At 50.6% G+C, this 17,828-nt stretch overlaps 2 protein-coding genes across 6 annotated transcripts in view; one reads left to right on the forward strand and one right to left on the reverse strand.

Annotated features, from left to right (window-relative positions):
• Positions 1-984: 984 nt before the first annotated feature.
• Positions 985-10,799, forward strand: VSIG10L2 (V-set and immunoglobulin domain containing 10 like 2). Its single transcript, XM_033097469.1, has 12 exons — positions 985-1,131; positions 2,664-2,993; positions 3,236-3,511; positions 5,009-5,284; positions 5,809-6,057; positions 6,760-7,020; positions 8,359-8,649; positions 9,101-9,397; positions 10,069-10,191; positions 10,497-10,521; positions 10,618-10,670; positions 10,741-10,799. The coding sequence occupies exons 1-12, from the start codon at positions 1,050-1,052 to the stop codon at positions 10,797-10,799; spliced, it is 2,322 nt and encodes a 773-aa protein (XP_032953360.1). The 5' UTR covers positions 985-1,049.
• Positions 10,800-14,862: 4,063 nt separating this feature from the next.
• The window catches only part of CDON (cell adhesion associated, oncogene regulated), a 91,946-nt gene continuing 88,980 nt past the window's right edge, over positions 14,863-17,828 (reverse strand). For all 5 annotated transcript variants that reach the window (XM_033098002.1, XM_033098003.1, XM_033098000.1 and 2 more), the window contains exons 19-20: positions 16,687-16,958; positions 14,863-16,097 (exon numbers count right to left, since the gene is read on the reverse strand). In XM_033098002.1, the coding sequence (XP_032953893.1) occupies positions 15,934-16,097; positions 16,687-16,958 (436 nt within the window). In that variant the 3' untranslated portion in view covers positions 14,863-15,933. The remainder of the gene's footprint in view (positions 16,098-16,686; positions 16,959-17,828) is intronic.

Genomic DNA, 17,828 nt, shown 5'->3' on the forward strand with positions numbered 1-17,828 from the left:
AGGGGATGAAAAACTCTGACCTCATCTCTAGCTGCCATGCAAAGACAGCTAGGGCAGCAGGACATGTTGAGAGAGAGAGAGAGAGAGAGAGAGAGAGAGAGAGAGAGAGAGAAAGGGAGAGAGGGCTCCAGGATTGAGAGAGCCCTGGTCAGGAGGAAAGTGGAAAGCTGGTCTCTATTCCAGCTCTGAGGTCCAGACTTTGTAGGTCAGATCTATCCAGGAGCAGGCAGGATGGTGCCCTGCTGCCTGCTGGTGGTGTGTGTGTGTGTGTGTGAATTTTATGAAGCATAGGTAAAAGTATATAAAAAAAAAAATGAACGAGCTGCTTGATGAACTGTAATCCCTACTCAAGATATGACATAGGACATCACTAGTACCGAAGAAGCTCCCCCATATGCTAATTTAAGTTTTTTCATTTAACATTCACAATAATCTTTACAAGAAAGTTGGGTTATTATCCCCATTTGTCTGTGAAGAAACTAAAGCTTGGAGAGGCTCGGAAATTTCATAGTTTCACAGTCTGTCAGTCAGACCCAAACTGGAGTTGTCTGATTCCAGAGTTCCTTCCATGGCCCCGTCAGCTTCTCCTAACAGATCGTTAGGAAAACAGAGGGAACGAAGGCCACTTAGAGGTGTGTTTGAACAAACCTCGGGGACCCTATAGTCCCGAGGGCTGCAGGCAGGGATCCTGCACTGGGGAGGTGGTTGGACGTGATGAGGTTGGGGCCTTTTTCAACTATATCTCAGTGACTCTCTAATTTTTATCATATCATAAAATAAAAATGCAGGGAGCTCTCCTAGGTCCGTCCCAGCCAGGTCTTGCTCTCCCCAACTCTGCATTATGGATGGAGTGAATCATCTGGTAAATAATTCATCCGTAATCGGGGCAGTGAGGGTAACAGGAGAGCAGGGGGAGAGGTGTCAGAAGGGTTGAGGTTGGCAACCTGAGCCAGACCCCCATCCTTCCAAGGCTGCGCTTTGCTCTGGGGAGAGGGCACCTGAGCGTCAGGCAGGCACCTCAGACGGCAGCCACCCAGGGAGATGGGACCATGGTGGGTCAGAGGGCCCTGCGCAGACCGCCAGGCCTCCTGCTGCTGACATCATTCTGCCTTCTGCACCTGGGGGCCGCAGGTGAGTGACACCTCAGGTGAGCCACCCCCCACGGTGGCCCGTTCCCCACTCACTCCCCATTGTTCTTCCTCAGGAGACTTCTTTTGCACTCGTGTAGCCACTCGGTGAATGAAGTAGCCACTTCATCTGCTAGACATTAGCCAGCGTGCCCTAAGTGACCACTGACGTGCCAGATGTGGGAGGCAGGGCCAGAACACAGCACTGTGCATTACCTTAAAAGCAGTGGTTTATCCTGAGGGTCACTGTTGCCTTGTAAGCATGGAAGTGACATGGTCAGATCTGGTTTCAGAAAGTTTCCTCCAGGCCAGATGGTCTTTAGGGCGCTGAGAGCTGTTGAGACTGAAAAGAATCAGTTTCTGGGTTAAGTGGTTTCCTTCTCGGTCAATTGAACATCAGAATTTTGCTTTCGATCCCTTCCCTCCAACTCCATGTCTGTCTGCGCTTCTGTCTCTGGAGAGGCTGATAGCAGTGAGGAAAGTCTCAGATTGGGAGCTGGACGGGGCTCCAGCCACAGCTCCACAACCTACTGTGCTTTTGGACAAAGTGATTTCATGCGTCATAGTTTCGAGTGATGTTACTATTGTAACAATTAAAGTCAGTAGCTAGTGATGTGTAGAGTCCGAGACGGGCACTCGCCCCGGGGGGCGTTCAGCAGCCTGACGCTGGTGTGACCTATCCTGTGGCGTGGCTGTCCTCTGAGGCACTTACTTTCATCCCCATGTGTTGAGGCTGTCGGCACTTTATAGTCACCTTGCCACGAGAACAGGAGAGCACGGTGCTTGGGCAGGCGCTGGGTTCTGTGTGAGGCCTTCAGCAGAAAAGAACGCCTGTTGACAGCTTTGCCCCATAATGACTGGGACGTCTGACTTCCTGATAAATTGAAAGCCTCATGAGCGCCACCATGGGGTGGCTCATTTTTCATTGTGACCCTGGTGTTTCGCCTTAGGCAGGCACTTTATCATTTAAACAGTTGACGAATGAATAAATGCTAGAAGGGCTGATGGTAGCCTGGTGTCATCTTCCCTTTGTGGATGGGTCTAGAAGCCTTACACCGAGGTCTCCACAGCCTAACTTGCCAGCGGATCTCCTGACTCTGGTGGTGTCATCTGGCTGATCATCAGATTAACTTCTGGATGCTTGTTTAAAAAAAATACAGATTGCTGGATGCTTGACCCACCTGGGGATTCTGACTCAGTAGTCTGGGAGGAGGCCCAGGAATCTATATTTTCATCAGACTTTCCAGATGGTCTGATGACCCGTGAGGGTGGGAACCTCTGCTCCAGTCCACTCCCTGATCTCAGTCAAGGATTCCCCACCCTGCCCGCTCCTACGGCACAGCTAAGCGGGAGACTCTCTGCGGGCTCCCTCACAAACTGTCTCTGCCCCCCAACTCCAAAAGTGCTTATGCTGTCTAATCAAACCCTGCCCCACCCTCTCAGACTGCAGAACAAGGTACAGGGGCTCTGGGCAAGGAGGGGGTGCAGCATAACCCAGAACAGCTCAGATGTCCTTAGTTGCCACTCTGTCCCCAGGGCAGCCCGATGAGGAGGTGGCGTCCATCCAGGGAGTGAGGGGCAGCTCTGTGGAGCTTGCCTGTGGCTCGCAGCCTGCACCCCTGGTGGTCTTCTGGAGCTTTATACCCCTGGGCTCACTGATTCCCTGGCCTGTGGCTGTCACCAATGGAGCAGAGTCCAAGGTGGAGGCCGGGGCCTCAGCTCTGGGAGCCGTGAGCCTGCGGAACAGCAGCCTTGTGCTGGGGGAGCTACGGGAGAGTGCCCGCGGCCACTTCCTGTGCCAGGCCCTTCACGAGGCTGGAGGCCAGCTGCGTACCACCTACTCCCACTTCAGTCTGACTGTGCTGGGTGAGGGGCCCAACCAGGGACTTGGCTTGAGCTGCTTTGCATCTATTTGCATGTGTGTCCAGGGATAATCTGCTGGGCCCAGGCTCTACAGGGCCTGCCTCCAGGGGGTGAGGAAATATGGGATGTTCGGCAAACCAGTGGGCAGGCCAGCGTCCAGCTAGAAAGGCCTGGGCTGCCGAACACAGACGGGCATGGTCTGGGTCTGCAATAACAAACATTGGGCCTCTCTTTCCTCTGGCCAGTGCCTGTATCGAAGCCTCAGGTGCGGCTGAGTGAGCCGTCCCCAGTGGAGGGGACATTCGTGGTGGCCACATGTGCAGTGCGGGAGGGCACGGAGCCTGTGATCTTTGCTTGGCAGCATCAGGCACCCCAAGGCCCTGGGGAGACCCTGGTGGGAGTTACGGAGCGACTATTCCGGCTGGACCCAGTCAACCGGATGCACTTGGGCTGGTACGTGTGCAGTGCCCACAACGCTGTCAACCGCCTGAGCAGTGATGAAGCTTTCCTGGATGTCATCTGTGAGTCAGACTGGCGGTAGGGAGAATGGTCAAGACTCCCCCCCACCTACCCACCCACACTCAGCCCCCTGACAGGCCTCAGGGCCCCCAGGAGTAACCCAGCCTCAGGGCACTGCACCCACTGGTGCCAGATGTGGCTTCAGCACAAAGGGCTTTAAACCTTGTTAAGGTCATGGGCCCCTCTTCCCAGGAAAATGTGCACAGATTCATAGTCACAATTTTACCCATAATTCAGGGGTGGCCCAGAAAGTCTGCCTGAAGGACTCTCAGGAGTCAACTGAACCCGAGGAAACAGACCATTCCCTGGGCACAGTGGGAAGGGAGGGCAGCAAGTTGGTCCCAAGAGGGACTTCGGAGGGCCTGAAGGTAGAAAGCAGAAGCTTGTCTTTAAAGCACATATAGTAAACAAAGGACTATTTTCAGAACATACAAAGAATTCCAAAATAGCCAGTGAGGAGGAAGTAGCAAGCTAATACTAGTTCAGTAAAGACGAGAACAGAAAGCTAATGAACTTCTGAAAGAAATCAGAAGTTCGTGTGAAAGGCGAAGTCTAGGATGGTCTAGAGCAGCACTGCCAGTATGGAAGCCACTCGTGTGGCTTTGAGTACTCGAGATGTGACTGCACCAAACTCAGAGGTGCTCAGAGTGTGAGACGGACGACTTAGTCTAAAGAAAGAATATAAAATAGCTCATCAATAATTTTTATATCGATTAGACACTGAAATGACAATATTCTCGAAGTATTTGGTTAAATAAAAAATATCAAAATTGTTAACACCTATTGGTGCTTATGCTTGGTTGGCTTTGGGTATTTTCACTTTTGAAGATCTGGCTACAGGAAGTTTTAAACACCTGTGGTCCCGTGTATCTATCGGGCAGCGCTGGCCTAGAGGACTTAAGGAGCAGGGCCTAACGGCGCCCTGTCTGTCTTGTTGGAGGCAGTTTGTGGGAATTATAAACTGAGGAGGCAGGAGAGAGGTGAGCAAGTCTTGGGAAAGACATAGAAGCAGAATGGAAGGAGGCAGAGAAGCCAGTCCTCTCCGGGAGTCAGGGAGAAAGGGGGCCCGGGAGAGAAGGGAAGGAAGTGACTCAACGAAGTGAAAGGGCTGGCTGCTGGCATCGTCCCACCCTGTTCTCTTCCCTCTCCAGCCTAGAGGGACCAGTCGCCCCAGTCCCAAGAAACCCCTCCATGCCAGGCAAGGTGGGAGGGTTGGGCACCTGTTCCCCGCCCTCAGCCCAACCCAGCAGTCCCTCAGGGAAGCGTCCCAGAGTCCCAGATGACCTCCAGGGCCCCCAAAGCCTGGTGCCCACCTCCGCAGACACTGATCACCTATGTTGGACTGTGCCTGTGGCCCTTGGACTCTGGGTTCCTTGGGGACCTAGCGTAGTGGTTCACAGAGTCAGTGCATAACACGTGGTGGTCAGATGATCCATGATTACACCAGTGAATGAAGAAATAAAGATCCGGTAGGTGTGACAGGCCTTCCTTGCCTCCAGATGGTCCAGACGATCCTGTGATCACGGTGGAGCCACCACACTTCACTGAGGAGGGGTTTTGGGCCAGTGAAAAGGAAGAAGTGACTCTGAGCTGCCTGGCTGCCTCCAACCCCCCAAGTCACTATGTGTGGCTCCGTGACCACTCTCAGGTCCACACTGGGCCTACCTACACCATCACCCGCACCAGCCGTGCCCACGCAGGCCTATACACCTGCCTGGCCCACAACAGCCGCCTGGACACCCACACACAGACCACCGTCCAGCTTACCATCTACTGTGAGTGTAGGGGGAGGGGCAGACTCCAGGCAACCGTGGAAAGTGGGGCAGAAGGTGGGGGAGGCAGGTCTGGGAACAAATAGGGTTCAGAGGAGGGAGAGAGGCTGAAAAGACATGGGAAGGGGCAGAGAGGGGCACCCCCTGACCCTATGTAGACATGCCCACCGCACCCCCACCCCCAAGTGATTGTTCCTGCAGCCCCAGGGAATGAACTGAGGCACAGAGAAGGGTAGAGTGAGGCCAGTGAAACAAAGTGCCCGGGATACAGATGGGAGACGGGCTCACTTCCCTGCTGGGGCTTCCACAGGGGCCTCTGGGATTCCCCAGGGACTCTGGCCTCCTGCCCGACCCCCCAAGCCACTGCCCCTGACCTGAGAGCTCAGCCTTTTGCTCACCAGAGGGATTGATCTTTCCCTGCTCACCCACTTCTCCCTACTTCCCCACCTCGACACCTCTGGCCCCCAGGGCCTCCCAGCTGGGCCTGGGGGCTGCTCCAGCCCCATCTGAACCTGCTTCCCTCCCAGACCCCCCTGAGGGGCAGCCCTCCTGTGCAGTGCTCCCCACCCTTGGGGCTGTGACTCTGGTCTGCACCTGGCCTGGGGGCCTTCCCGCTGCCCCGCTGCAGTGGGAAGGGCCCCAGGGAACTGGCCCTGCTGCCCTCAGCAACGTCACCTGGAGTCACGCAGCCACCCAGCTGGCCAACAGCAGTGTCTTCACCTGCACTGGCCAGCACCCAGCCCTGGCACTTCTCGCCCTCTGCAGGATCACCTTGTGTGAGTGGAGACAGGAAAGAGCAAGGCTCTGAGCTCCTGGGCAGAGGAGTGGGTAGGGGTCAGGGGAGAGATGGCAGGGGCCCTGGGATCGGGGGTGGAGCCCACACCACAAACTCCGAGACTCAGAGACTCGCCATGTAACAAGGAGGTGGGCGGCTCTCGGCCAGACCCCACGTCTCACCTTCTCTCCACCTCTCACCTGCCCTAGGCTCCACCTACAACGTGACCTGTCTGCCTCAGTTTGGTCTTGGAGCCCTGTGACACTCCCGTAGCTGTCCCCCAGCCTCCAGGGTCAGCAGGCTCTCACCCACCTCACACTCTGCTTCTACTCCTCTATTGCATGCTGGTCTCGAATGTAGCTTGCTCTCCGCCTTGAAAACTCCTACCCACCTACCAAGACCAAGTTCAAATGTTATCTTGTTTTCAAAGTCCTCCTCCCCGAAGCTCCAGAGAGCTTGTCTTTCTACCTGTACTCCAGCACTCATCAAATTATACTGTAATTGTTTGCTTAGTGTCTGTTCCCACTCTTTCCCTGGTACATGGTCAGCTCTCAACAGATGATAAATGAACAAATAAATAAGTGACTGAGTAAATGGAGGCATGGGGGAGGGAAGCAATAAATGAAGGAGGGAGGGATTCGGTGGCCCTGCTGAGCCCCTCCTCCCCCGGCCGGGCCATGCTGAGCCATTTCTTCCCGACCAGGGGAACCCCTCCAGAGGCCCACGTGCCGGACCATGGCCACGACCGGAGACCAGTTCATCATGCTGAGCTGCGAGTGGCCTGGAGGTGAGCCCCCTGCCCTGCTGAGCTGGCTGGATGGCCAGCAGCAGCCCCTGGGCAGCAGCAGCTCCTCGCTGGCAGTCCACGTCCTGCAGGCCCAGGAAGATCTGGCTGGCAGGGAGTTCATCTGCAGGGGCACTCACCCTCTCAGGGTCCCTGACGCGCACTGCCGGCTGCAGCTGGGTGAGTGGGGGCTAGTGACTGACTGGGTCCTGGGGCTGGGGTGGGGGGAGCAGCCCTTTGGAATCGGGGTGAAGGGCTCTGCGGGGCTGGCTGTGCTGGAATGCAAAGTGAGTCAAGAGACTGAGTCACCTCACCTCCCAGGGACTCAAGGTTTGTTGATCCATAAAATAAGGGGGTTTAGTCTACGTCTGTGTTGTCCAATGAAAATATCATGTGAGCCATATGTATAATTTTAAATGTTCTAGTAGCCACATTTTTCAAAAGCAAAAAGAAGAAGGTGAAACATTTTTTCAACTTGCTATATGCAATATATGGTCATTTCAATGTGTACGGGTAATGGAAAATTAATGGGATATTTTACATTGGTTTTCTCCTACTGCCTTCAAAATCTGGTGTGTATATTTACAGTTATAGCACATCTCAGGGTAGACGAGCCACATTTCAAGTGCTCAGCAGTCACATGTGGGAGGGACACCCATTAGCCAATGAGGGGCTCTGTCTGCCTGCTTCACCTGCACCGATTTGCATGAGAGGCACCTGATTATATTCTTGACTTGAATTAGTGTTTCAGGTGTCAGAGGTCTGTCTCTACCTCTCTCATTCCCTCTAGTTGTTTTTGGTCTGGTTTCTTTCTCTGTCTTCACCTGGCCCTGTCAGGCCCATTTATTGACAATTTAAGAAAATGAATTAAATATTGAAGTAAAAATGTGAGAAAAGTAGAGGAGCCCTCACATATAACAATTCTCACAAAATGAGTCATATTTTGGTCTCCAAGGCTTGGTGACCAGCACGTTTTCAGGGGCTCTAAGAAGGTCCTCCACCTGAAACTCTTCCCTTGCTTATTACTCAGCCTCAGAGCTGGAAATCCCACCGCAAGATGTTCAATTGACACCTGAAACTTGGTCTTTAGGAGTCAGTCCATAAAAACCAAGTACCTGCTGTGGGCCCCGCCCTGGGCGGGGAGGGAGGTGGTAGGCACAGGGGAAGGAGGCCCTGTGCCATGTGCTGGGAGGGAGGAGGTTAACACTGAGATGAATAAGGCGGGGGCCCCACCGGTGGGGACCCCGCCAGCAGGAGCTGAGCCTGGAGCTCTGTGGAGAAGAGCATGGAGGAATACGTTATCACTAAGCTTTGGAGCCGATTGTGATAGGAAACGGGCATAGAATGGAAACCTGAAAGAGGAGGCAGACTGGCCCTAGACAAGCTTCACTGTCAACTCCACAGCCCCCGTCTGTTCTTTCTCCTCCCCTCCACCGATGCCAGCACCTTGCCCTCGAGCCTCCCCACTCGTCCAGGTGCAGGGGACATCTCCCAACCTCACTGTCTCTGTCTCCACAGAAGCCCCACAGCTGGCAGTGGCTGAGCCCTGGGTGTCAGTGCTGGAGGGGGGAGAGGCCTGGCTGGCGTGTGCCCTCCTGGGAGGCATGCCGCCTGCCCAGCTCCTCTGGCTGGGACCCCAGCACTTGCCGGTGGAACCAGGCCTTTCTGGATTCATGCTGCACCATGAGGGCACCCGGCTCCGCCTTGGCATCCAGGCTGCTGACCCAGCTCACCACGGGGGCACCTACCATTGTGTGGCTCACAACACCTTGGGCAGCAGCAGTCAGAGCGTCCAGCTGGAGGTCCTGAGTGAGTGGGGTGGGGGCGTGCGTGCATTTGTGTGGCCGGGGGGTGGGGGAGGAACCTGCAGACACAGCCCTGTAGGTACAAGGCCTTGGAATTCCTGCTCCAGAACTTGGACTTGTGAATTCCCTCAGGCGCAGTCAGGCCCTCAAAGGCACGCATCTAGATGGGCTAGTGAACGGGAATCGCGTGTACTCTTCCATACAGGCAAACAGAACTCCATGGGGCAGAATAATCTTTCCCTCGGTTTATAGATGAGGACACTGAGGCCTAGAAGTGGAACCCTAGGGCAACACCGACCCAAACTACACAGAACTGGTCAAGTCCACACACCCCAGTCGGGGCCTTGTCCCAGCTCTTTCTCAACATAACTGGAACAAACTTGAGCGCACGAGCACACAGGCACCTGTGGCGCCGGGTGTGCACGTGCTGCCTGCGTCCCCACCCTCACCCCCAGGGTATCCAGCTCCTCCCAACGTCACCATCCGCAGCCTGACCTACGGCAGACACCGGAGGGAGGTGCAGCTGCAATGGGCCATCCGAGGCCCCGGGAACTGGACAGGCTTCCTGGTGCAGCGGAGGGCCGGTGTCCCAGGCCCAGGAGCTGGGGCTTGGGAGACAGCAGCTGGTGACATCGAGCCAGAGAGCAGGACCCGGCGGCTGGGGGGCTTGGACCCAGGCGTCCTTTACGCCTTCCGAGTCCTGGCTCTGAATCACCACACAACTGGACATCCCTCTGAGGTGAAGATACCAGGTGCTGGGGCTAGCGCCATGCGATGTTCACCTCTTTCTCCACAAAACCGAGCCCGGGTTCATCTTCCTCGTCACAGGGCATCCTCTACTCCATTCCTTTGCTCCCTTCTTTCTGATTCCTCCATTACTCATCTTGGTCCTCTCCTCCAACTGCTCCTCAGGGCCTCTCCACTCCTCTTTCCCATCCTCCCTCGGAGGCCTCAGGTCTAAGTGGAGGAGCCATAGCTGAACTTGAATCAGGAAAAATAGGGAAGGCGGAGATTAAATAAGGGTAGGGGCCCAACTCTGTGCCTCAGTCTCATTCTCCTGGGGCATAGGTGGGCTCTCAGCTTCCTGCTGCTCTCTCCCTCCTGGGAATTCCTCATTTTATGGTATCTGTCCCTTCAGCCCTGAGCTGCCCAGATAACTGGCCTGCTGCCTTCTGTGCCAGAAATAGGGGACTGGCTGGGGACTCAGATCTCAAGAGCACCAGGCACAAAAAGCACCTCTTTCCTTGGCAGAGACCTGGTCTCCAGGATCTCTGGGTCCAGCCTTGCTCTTGATCCCTCACGTCAGGTGGAAGGGGGACTGGAAGAGCAGGGCCTTGCCTGCTCGCTGCCTAACAAGCCACTGCTGCCAAGTTCAGCTGTGGCTCTAAACCTGTCCCATGCAACCAGAGCTCTCCTTTCCTAGCGGACTCCCCCTTCAGCGCTTATCCAGCAGTGCTGGGTGCAGCAGGCACAGGAATGGTGGTGGCAACGGTGGCCTCTTTGCTAGTGTTCCAGTACGCTGCCCGGCACCCGGAGACTTTCCCCTGTGAGTGGGAAGCTGAAGGTGGGGGTGCCTGACCCCACAAGGTGGTCACATCACCACCTTTCCCAAGGAGGTGCAGACACTGACCCCCCCAGCCCTCACCCCTGGGCAGGAAATTTGGGCTCTTCTGTGACATCTCCCCAATGCAAGATATCGGGTGGGGCTCCAACCCTGACCTCGGGCATCGGGGGCCATCCCCGGCTAGATTCCCAGTCTCTCCTACGGAGCCGATGAGGGAGGGAGGGCTCTTCTTCTTTGACCTCGGCTGGGTTGTTCACGTAATGCACCTTTTCCTTTTCTTTCTACAGGCCTTGGCCAACTGCTTGCTCCCATGTGAGTACAGAACCCATCATTCTGGGGGGGTCACGATTTTCCCCTAACTGGAAGGGAACTGTGGTCACTAACTTTACTCCACCACTTCGCGTTCAGGGAGCAAAGTCACCCATACAGGGATTCAATGGAAGGCCCTGAGGCACAGGCAGGTAAGCACAACTTTTCCCCAAAGATTACTCATGGTTCATCCATGATGCTCGGTCTCTCTTGTCCTCTGAGAACAATCTGGTACACCCGCAAAGCATCTCTCTCTCCTTTGTTCATGTCTCTTCTTTTAGGCATCGAAACACCATCCACCATCCCAGGTTCAGATCCTGCACAAGAATCCATGGATGTGCCAGTAAATGTCACCATCACAGTGACTGCAACACCATGAGGCCCCCCGAGGAAGGTGCAGATATGCTCAGGGAGACAGGTGGGGGGTGGAAAGATCCCCTCTGTCATACTTGGTCTTAAAACCAAGGTAGCTACGACACCAGCTACTCCTTCCCCACTCACTCCCCAGCCTTTACAGATGTGCAAGGCTCAGCTGCCGTGCATCTAGACTTGGTTACAAGAAAAGTCCAAGCCCAGCTTGTGGGAGATTGAGGTGGAAGGACGAGGAAGATACACATTTGGAGAAAAGACCAGCGGGGAGTCCGAGGGCCAGTGAGAATGATGGTTCTGGGTACAGTCCCTAGTGCTATATGCGCCAGTTAGCTGCTTCCGAAGTCTGTGAACTGAGTAATTCCTAAATAAATCATACCTGATGCTTTCACTAGTAGAAGGTCTTTTCAATTGCAACTCCCCCAGGGAGAGGCTGACCACAGGTTCAGGTGGGTCCCAGGTTTTCCTACTGCGAGGAAGCAAGATATGTAGGCATGTGTCCCCTTCGTTCCACTGTAGCAGGAGACGTGGTCTTGTAGTTCTTTACTTTCCTCGTCTCAAATTCCTTCCCCAAGGACACAAGCCTCTATCATAGGACCGGCTTACTCAGAGCTGGTAGCAGAGCCAGGTGCCAATCCCAGGTCTTTGTCGCCTACCTTTGGTGTAGGAATATCACCGAGTCTGCAGTGGTGAAAGGGACGCAGTCGCTAGACTCCAGGAGTCTGTGACAAGACAGTGCAGAGGTATTGCAGATGCAGCTTGCCACCAGGCCTGGGGGATCTGGCTGACAGGGGACCTGGGCTGTTCCAAAGTCACAGTCTGTCAGCTGCCAGCATGACTCACTGGCTCCGAGTGTGTGTGTGTGTATCTGAAATTTGGGTGAAACACAAACGAATGCTTATTCGACTGACTAGAAGAGTCAAGTCTCAGAGCTGGCTCCACAGGGGACTCAGGAGAAAACAGCAAGAGAGCCAAGGGATGGTCTCGCCAGGAATAAGGAAAGTGGCGCCTTGAAAGGAGACAGAAAACTGACAGAAACTGAAGTTGCTTCTTAGGTTCTCACAGATTTAGACTTTATTCGAAAAAGGGTTTTGAGTTCCCTCAGAGCTCTCAGGACTGGGGCTAAGCCTTATGGAAGCCTCATTCAAATATGGGGAATAAAATATAACAAGGCTCCACCCCCATGCAAAAGACCCCCTGGGCTTTCTAGTCAAAGTAGCCCAGACATTTTTTGTTTTTTAGGGCAGTGAAACAAAGCTGCTTCTTGAAGAGGCTCCATTCTACCCTGGAGCTCATACAGATGTTGCTCTAGGTCGCTGGTAAAAATAGGACACGTGGGAGGGACCACACCTCCACATTCTCCTTAAGCTCCTTTCCCGCCCTCCTCTATCCTTCCAAAAGAAACACTGCATGCCCATCGGGGGGTCTGCCTGTTGACACAGCTCAGCTCCAGGCTCAGGTATTCTCCCAACCTCCCCCAAAACACTTGTTCTAGATCCTGCTCCAGCACGGCCTCCATCTCTGCAGTCAGCAGGGACTGACTCGCTGACTCTTAGACGCACACACGGAGTCTTCGGGGGTGGAGGTTCCAGAGAATTTCAGAGTGAGACACACACCCACCCCAATCACAAGCTATAAGCAGCTTTATACAAACGGAGTATCTGAGCACCCCATCTTCACTGCCACTCGACAGGAAAGCAGCATTCTTTTAATATAAAATCCTATCACCCAAATAAAACCTGTCAAAGCTACAGCACTTAAAATATGTACAATTTCAAACACACTATTACAACTTCAAGGAAAATAAAACATACTTTTCAATATGATACAAGAACATGCGTCTCAAAGTCATTGCTGTAAAGAGAGTGACACAGGTGAAATCCCATCATAAAATGAACTTCTCGGCAGTACTGTAGCCGGAATGAGATTTGCGACATGATTGGCTTAACCCACTGGATGTATTGGTCTTCAGCCTCATTCAACAAAAACGAAACCCGGGAAGAAACGCTTTTTTAAAAGACCACTTCAAAAGGTTTAAAACATTGCAATTTAACTTACATCCTATACACCACCAGACTATGGCCGATCACCAGACCACCAGTGCATAACCGAAAGAAGGTAAAAAGGAGATAGTGAAATATTAGGAGTGGGGGGACTTAATGCTAAAACAAAGAATCACAGGGCCTTCTAAGGTAAGAAGGAACATGAAGAGGCCTGGCCACCTGCAGATCACTGAGCCAAGTGAAGATCAGATTCCGGGGTCGGGGGCACTCACAGGGAGAAATGTGGACTCCAGGAAGACCCAGGAACAAGCCCAGAGCTCTGCCCATGGAGGACGAAGGGCAGCTTCTCTAGCTGCAGAGTTAAGAGCGGCAGAGGAACCTCACAGCAGGGGTGGTCTGGAGCATGGCGAACTGGACTGGTCCCATGAAAAGAGTGAACCACAATGCTTTTGGAAAGCAGCATGGAAAAATGGAAAGAGTTCAGATTCCGGCTCCCCATCAGCTGGGTTCAAATGCAGGCTCTGCAGCTGTGAGATGTGGGGGCCTGAACACCTACTCTGCTGGTTTGTTGTGAGGGTTAACGAGACAGCAGTAACAAGCTCCAAGCGGTGCCTGGTCCACAGCAGCTACTCCGCGCATGGTGGTGACATCTCCCGCCCTGTACTATGTCCCCTGGCTTCCCGGTGAAGTGCCATTTAGGCAGAACTGATTTTGGTGACTGTGCAGGGCATCAAAGTTCAGAACAACTCATGGTTCGGGAGAACTCATAACTCCTAAACATAAAGGCAACTAGATATATAGTTATATTTATATTTATATATCTCAATATATAAAGGCATTTTTATAAATAAAATACAATAAAAGGGATAACACTTAAAACAGCGTTACTAATAATATAAATAAAGCAGTCCACGATGAGATTGCCCGAAAGGTAAAGTCATTTTCTCTTCCTGCTGGACAAATCCCACATTGAAACTCAATCTTTCAAAGCAGTTTATGACCTAAGGCTCATGCTAATACAGCTGTTTCCTGAATCAAAATGCCTACAAACATTTACTCCCCAGTTTTCTGAAACTTGCTTTGTGACGGCATTGCTGTAACTTGACTGGCAAACACGGGGTATGTTTTCATATTCTGTGTATGAGGACTTTGTCCTTTGCTAGTCACAGAAGTCAGGGATGCAGCCATCCCCCTCCAAAACTAATTGCATCTACGCAATGTGAAGAATATATCCAGTATAGGCATGGACACCTGGAGTGGAGAACGTGAATTCTATAGCACCCCTCATACCTGACCACGAAATCATCTTCATTACATTCTACTTGCAGGAACCCTTGCACAGTGACTCAGCTTCAACAGCACATTTCACTAACAGTTCTAGTTATAACATATATAGACATATGGAAGGGAATATTGATGCACTTACATAGAAGGTTGACTAATGTAGTATTCTAGTCTATTTCACTGCAGTTTCCGGGAAACTAAATTTTTTTCATTTATGCTGGAACTGCTGGACTCTTTTAAAGAGTACCATTTTTAGGTTCTTTCCCCAAAGGGATGCACAATCTCAAAAGGAGCAGTGATCCACTGAAGCTGGACTCCAGCTATTAGGCATACTTACAATGTATTTGTGGCGTTTTTTTTTTTTGTTTTTTTTTGGGTTTTTTTTTTCAGAGGTGGAGAAGAAAAGCCTTCCAGAGACAGCTGCAAGTAAGTGCCCTGTCACTCAGAGGCAGCAGAAACTGTGAGTTATGAGCTCTGCTAACCAAAGGTTTAGTTAAATTTAAGACCTAGCCGGACAATCAGCTCTAATGCATCTTTTGGAGCAAATACTAATATAAGACCGGGTCTTATATAAGACCCGGTCTTCTATTAATTTTATATTATATAAGACCCGGTATTATACCATAGTGACCTGGTCTTATATTATAGTAAAATAAGACCGGGTCTTATATTAATTTTTGCTCCAAAAGATGCATTAGAGCTGATTGTCTGGCTAGGTCTTACTTTCGGGGAAACACAGTATTTACGGTGATGACATTCTGAAAGAACGTCAGGAAATTTCAAACCATACCCCCCTTTCCCTCCAAATTAAGTCTTTCCTGACACTCTCATTTTCCAGGTATTGCCCATGTTGCAAGTTAGAAACTGATGGTTTTCAGGTGGTGTGGCACCACGAGCGCAACAGTAACGGCAGAGCTTCTGCCACGACGGACTCCCTGGAAACCCTCCCCTTTCTTCTAAAAACACGAATCTCTCTTCAGGTCACCACTTTAAAGTCTTATTTTGTTCCTACTCTCAGACACAGTCAAAATAGGCCCATGGTGACCCTTTTATAAACACATGCAATTTTAAAGCAGTTTGACTCGAAGGCCTTCTCCTCCTCCCGGCCTTGGCTCCCTTTCTGCGGACTGCAATAACCCAGCCAGACCTTGACCTCAACCACGTCCACGACACTGCGTATGATCAGCGCCTGGAAAACCGAACATAACTTGTGCCCATGTGCAGACAGACAGGACAGTGAGTCAACAGGTGCGCTATCACTTCGTGGAAGGCGCTACTAAAATTCAGCAGGAGATCTGCTATTGTGAACAGCAGGTTACAACTGTGGTTGATTTCCAAATGTTCTCAGAAAGTCTGATAATACAATATTGAAGACAGCTTTCCATCTGAAAACCTCAAATGGCCAGCACAATTCCCTTTGAGCTGAATCAGCCAAAAGGCTGGGTCCTTGCAGGAGGAGCTCTTATTGTCACTGAGATTCTTAATGGAATGATCCCAATTGTTCTCAAGTGATTGAAAACTATGTAAAACTAGGTTTTCCTACTGAGGGGGGAGGAAGGCATAGGGAGGGAAAATTTTAAGGCATAAATAATATAAAAGGGCACACATTTTAAGATACATTCACATGACATTACTACTACAAAAATAAATAATGATTTTTCTCTGATTTGAATTAACGTCCTTCACACAGTCCATCCCCAGGCCTGTTCTGTGCAGTTACTGGTTTGAAGCGGGAACGTGACTAGTCACGTGCACATCCTCAGCTTTCCTGGGGTTGTTGAAGGACCCCTGAAGGGCTGTCTAACGGAATAACAGGAGGAGACCATGTTGTCTTTTCAGTACAGTCCTTTGAAACAGATGGCAAAATAAGAGGATTCCAACTTAAAATTTTGTTCTCTGTTTCTGAATGGACACAGCTGTCTCCTGAAAAACAAAAAGGTTTGGGAGCATTATGAAATGATACAGGCTGATTTTTATACAGCAGTCTAAACACATTACTTTGAGCAACAAAAAGAATAATGAGTAAAAGTAGAGCCCAGTTATATTTAGTTTGAATTTGAGGGAGACAATAGGTACAAAACGTTTAAAATAAAGTTGAGCTCTCATGAACAGTTATACAATTCATCTGAGGGTTAAAGCAAATTCCTTAAAAACCCCCAAATAACCACCTTAAAGAAAGGCTACAACTCCAGAATCAACTCAAAAGAGGCCCGTGACCACAAAATGCATTCTTCCAGCAAGTCCACTGTCCAGGTACAAACTGAATCAAAGCCTATTTGGATTTATTTTCCAAAATGTAATGGGATTCACAGCCTGAGGTGAACGAGGTGGATAATAACAAAATTTCAAAGAATCCTTAACTTAGTCGACTTTTATTGAAGTACCCAACCCTCTCACCCAGTCTCTTCAGAAATATGGGAATTAATCACAGAAAGAACACATCTACAGCATCTTTCCTTATCTTTCGCTAACTGAAGACTATCTGAAACTTAAATTTTATGTCTCCCTGTACCTCTGTTGAACTCTGCTGCATCTGTGGAATCAGAGTTGATCTCATTCCTACTGTCCTGACAGCAAGTATGTTGAACAGGTCTTGGGGCCACATCATCCTTGATGCTCTCCTCAGGTGACTGGCCGCAGTCGGGGCTGGTGGAAGCCAGACATACAGGCAGCTTCCTGTGACTGAGGGGCTTCATTTCCAAACCATCCTGAGGATAAGGTGCTACCACTGGAACCACAGGAAGGGGGCTACTGCCGAAAGTGCCATTCGTTTTGGTGAAACACCTACAAAGTGTAAACCAAAAGAAACAGAATGTTGTCCAGAGGGATCAGTAATTAAAATACACTTAGTTTGAAATATCATTTAGTATTTTGTATTCACAGATTCTTAAGAGAGACTGGTGCTTAAAAATAACTAAATGCTTCACTATGATTTGATATATCAAGAACTAAAAAATTACAATTAAAGTGGAATACAACAGGAGAATACATCAAAAGGCAAGCCATGTAAGAACGGAACCTTATATGAAGACCCATTCCATATGCTTCCTTTGCCTTAATCTACTGTCAAAAGTTGTCTCCTATTTTATAATTACCTGGTTCCTGAATACGGCACACAGTCAAGGAATAGGCCATTAGCCACGGGCAGGAATGAGGGGAAAAAAGAGGAAGAAGAGGACATAAAACTAAGAAACTGATGTTCACGTAAGAGAAATGACCTTATGAAAACCAAGAAAAACACACTATGTACTCTGAAATCAAATAGTAGGTTCCCTCTCACGCTTGAAGAAACACTGCAAAGATTAGATATTCAAAATCCAGGTTTTGGTTTTTTGTTTTGTTTTGTTTTGTTTTTTTTTTTGCAGAATTAATTGCTAGTACGAGTACTGGGCATTCACTTCAACTCTGCCATACTTTTATTTCCTGCCTTCACCTAAGATATGTGTTATCTTTTAATTGTTTTTCTCTCCGTTCTTCAGATTGGATAATTCCTATTGATCTTCTAGTTCAATGACTTTCTTCTGTTGTCTCCAATATATAACGTTAAGCCCCTTCAGTAAATTTTCCATTCCAGTACTGTACTTTTTCAGCTTTGGAATTTCCATTTGGTCATTTTTAACTTTCTATTTCTTAGCTGAAATTCCCCATATGTGA

The sequence above is a fragment of the Rhinolophus ferrumequinum genome, chromosome 25 (genome assembly GCF_004115265.2).
Source record: "Rhinolophus ferrumequinum isolate MPI-CBG mRhiFer1 chromosome 25, mRhiFer1_v1.p, whole genome shotgun sequence".
NCBI lineage: Eukaryota > Metazoa > Chordata > Mammalia > Chiroptera > Rhinolophidae > Rhinolophus > Rhinolophus ferrumequinum.

Excerpts from the sequence above, each read along its gene's own strand:
- VSIG10L2 (XM_033097469.1), top strand. The coding sequence starts at position 1,050 with ATGGTGGGTCAGAGGGCCCTGCGCAGACCGCCAGGCCTCCTGCTGCTG. Across the intron at positions 2,994-3,235 it reads CTTCAGTCTGACTGTGCTGG|TGCCTGTATCGAAGCCTCAG; the intron begins GTGAGGGGCCCA and ends TCCTCTGGCCAG. Across the intron at positions 7,021-8,358 it reads GCACTGCCGGCTGCAGCTGG|AAGCCCCACAGCTGGCAGTG; the intron begins GTGAGTGGGGGC and ends CTGTCTCCACAG.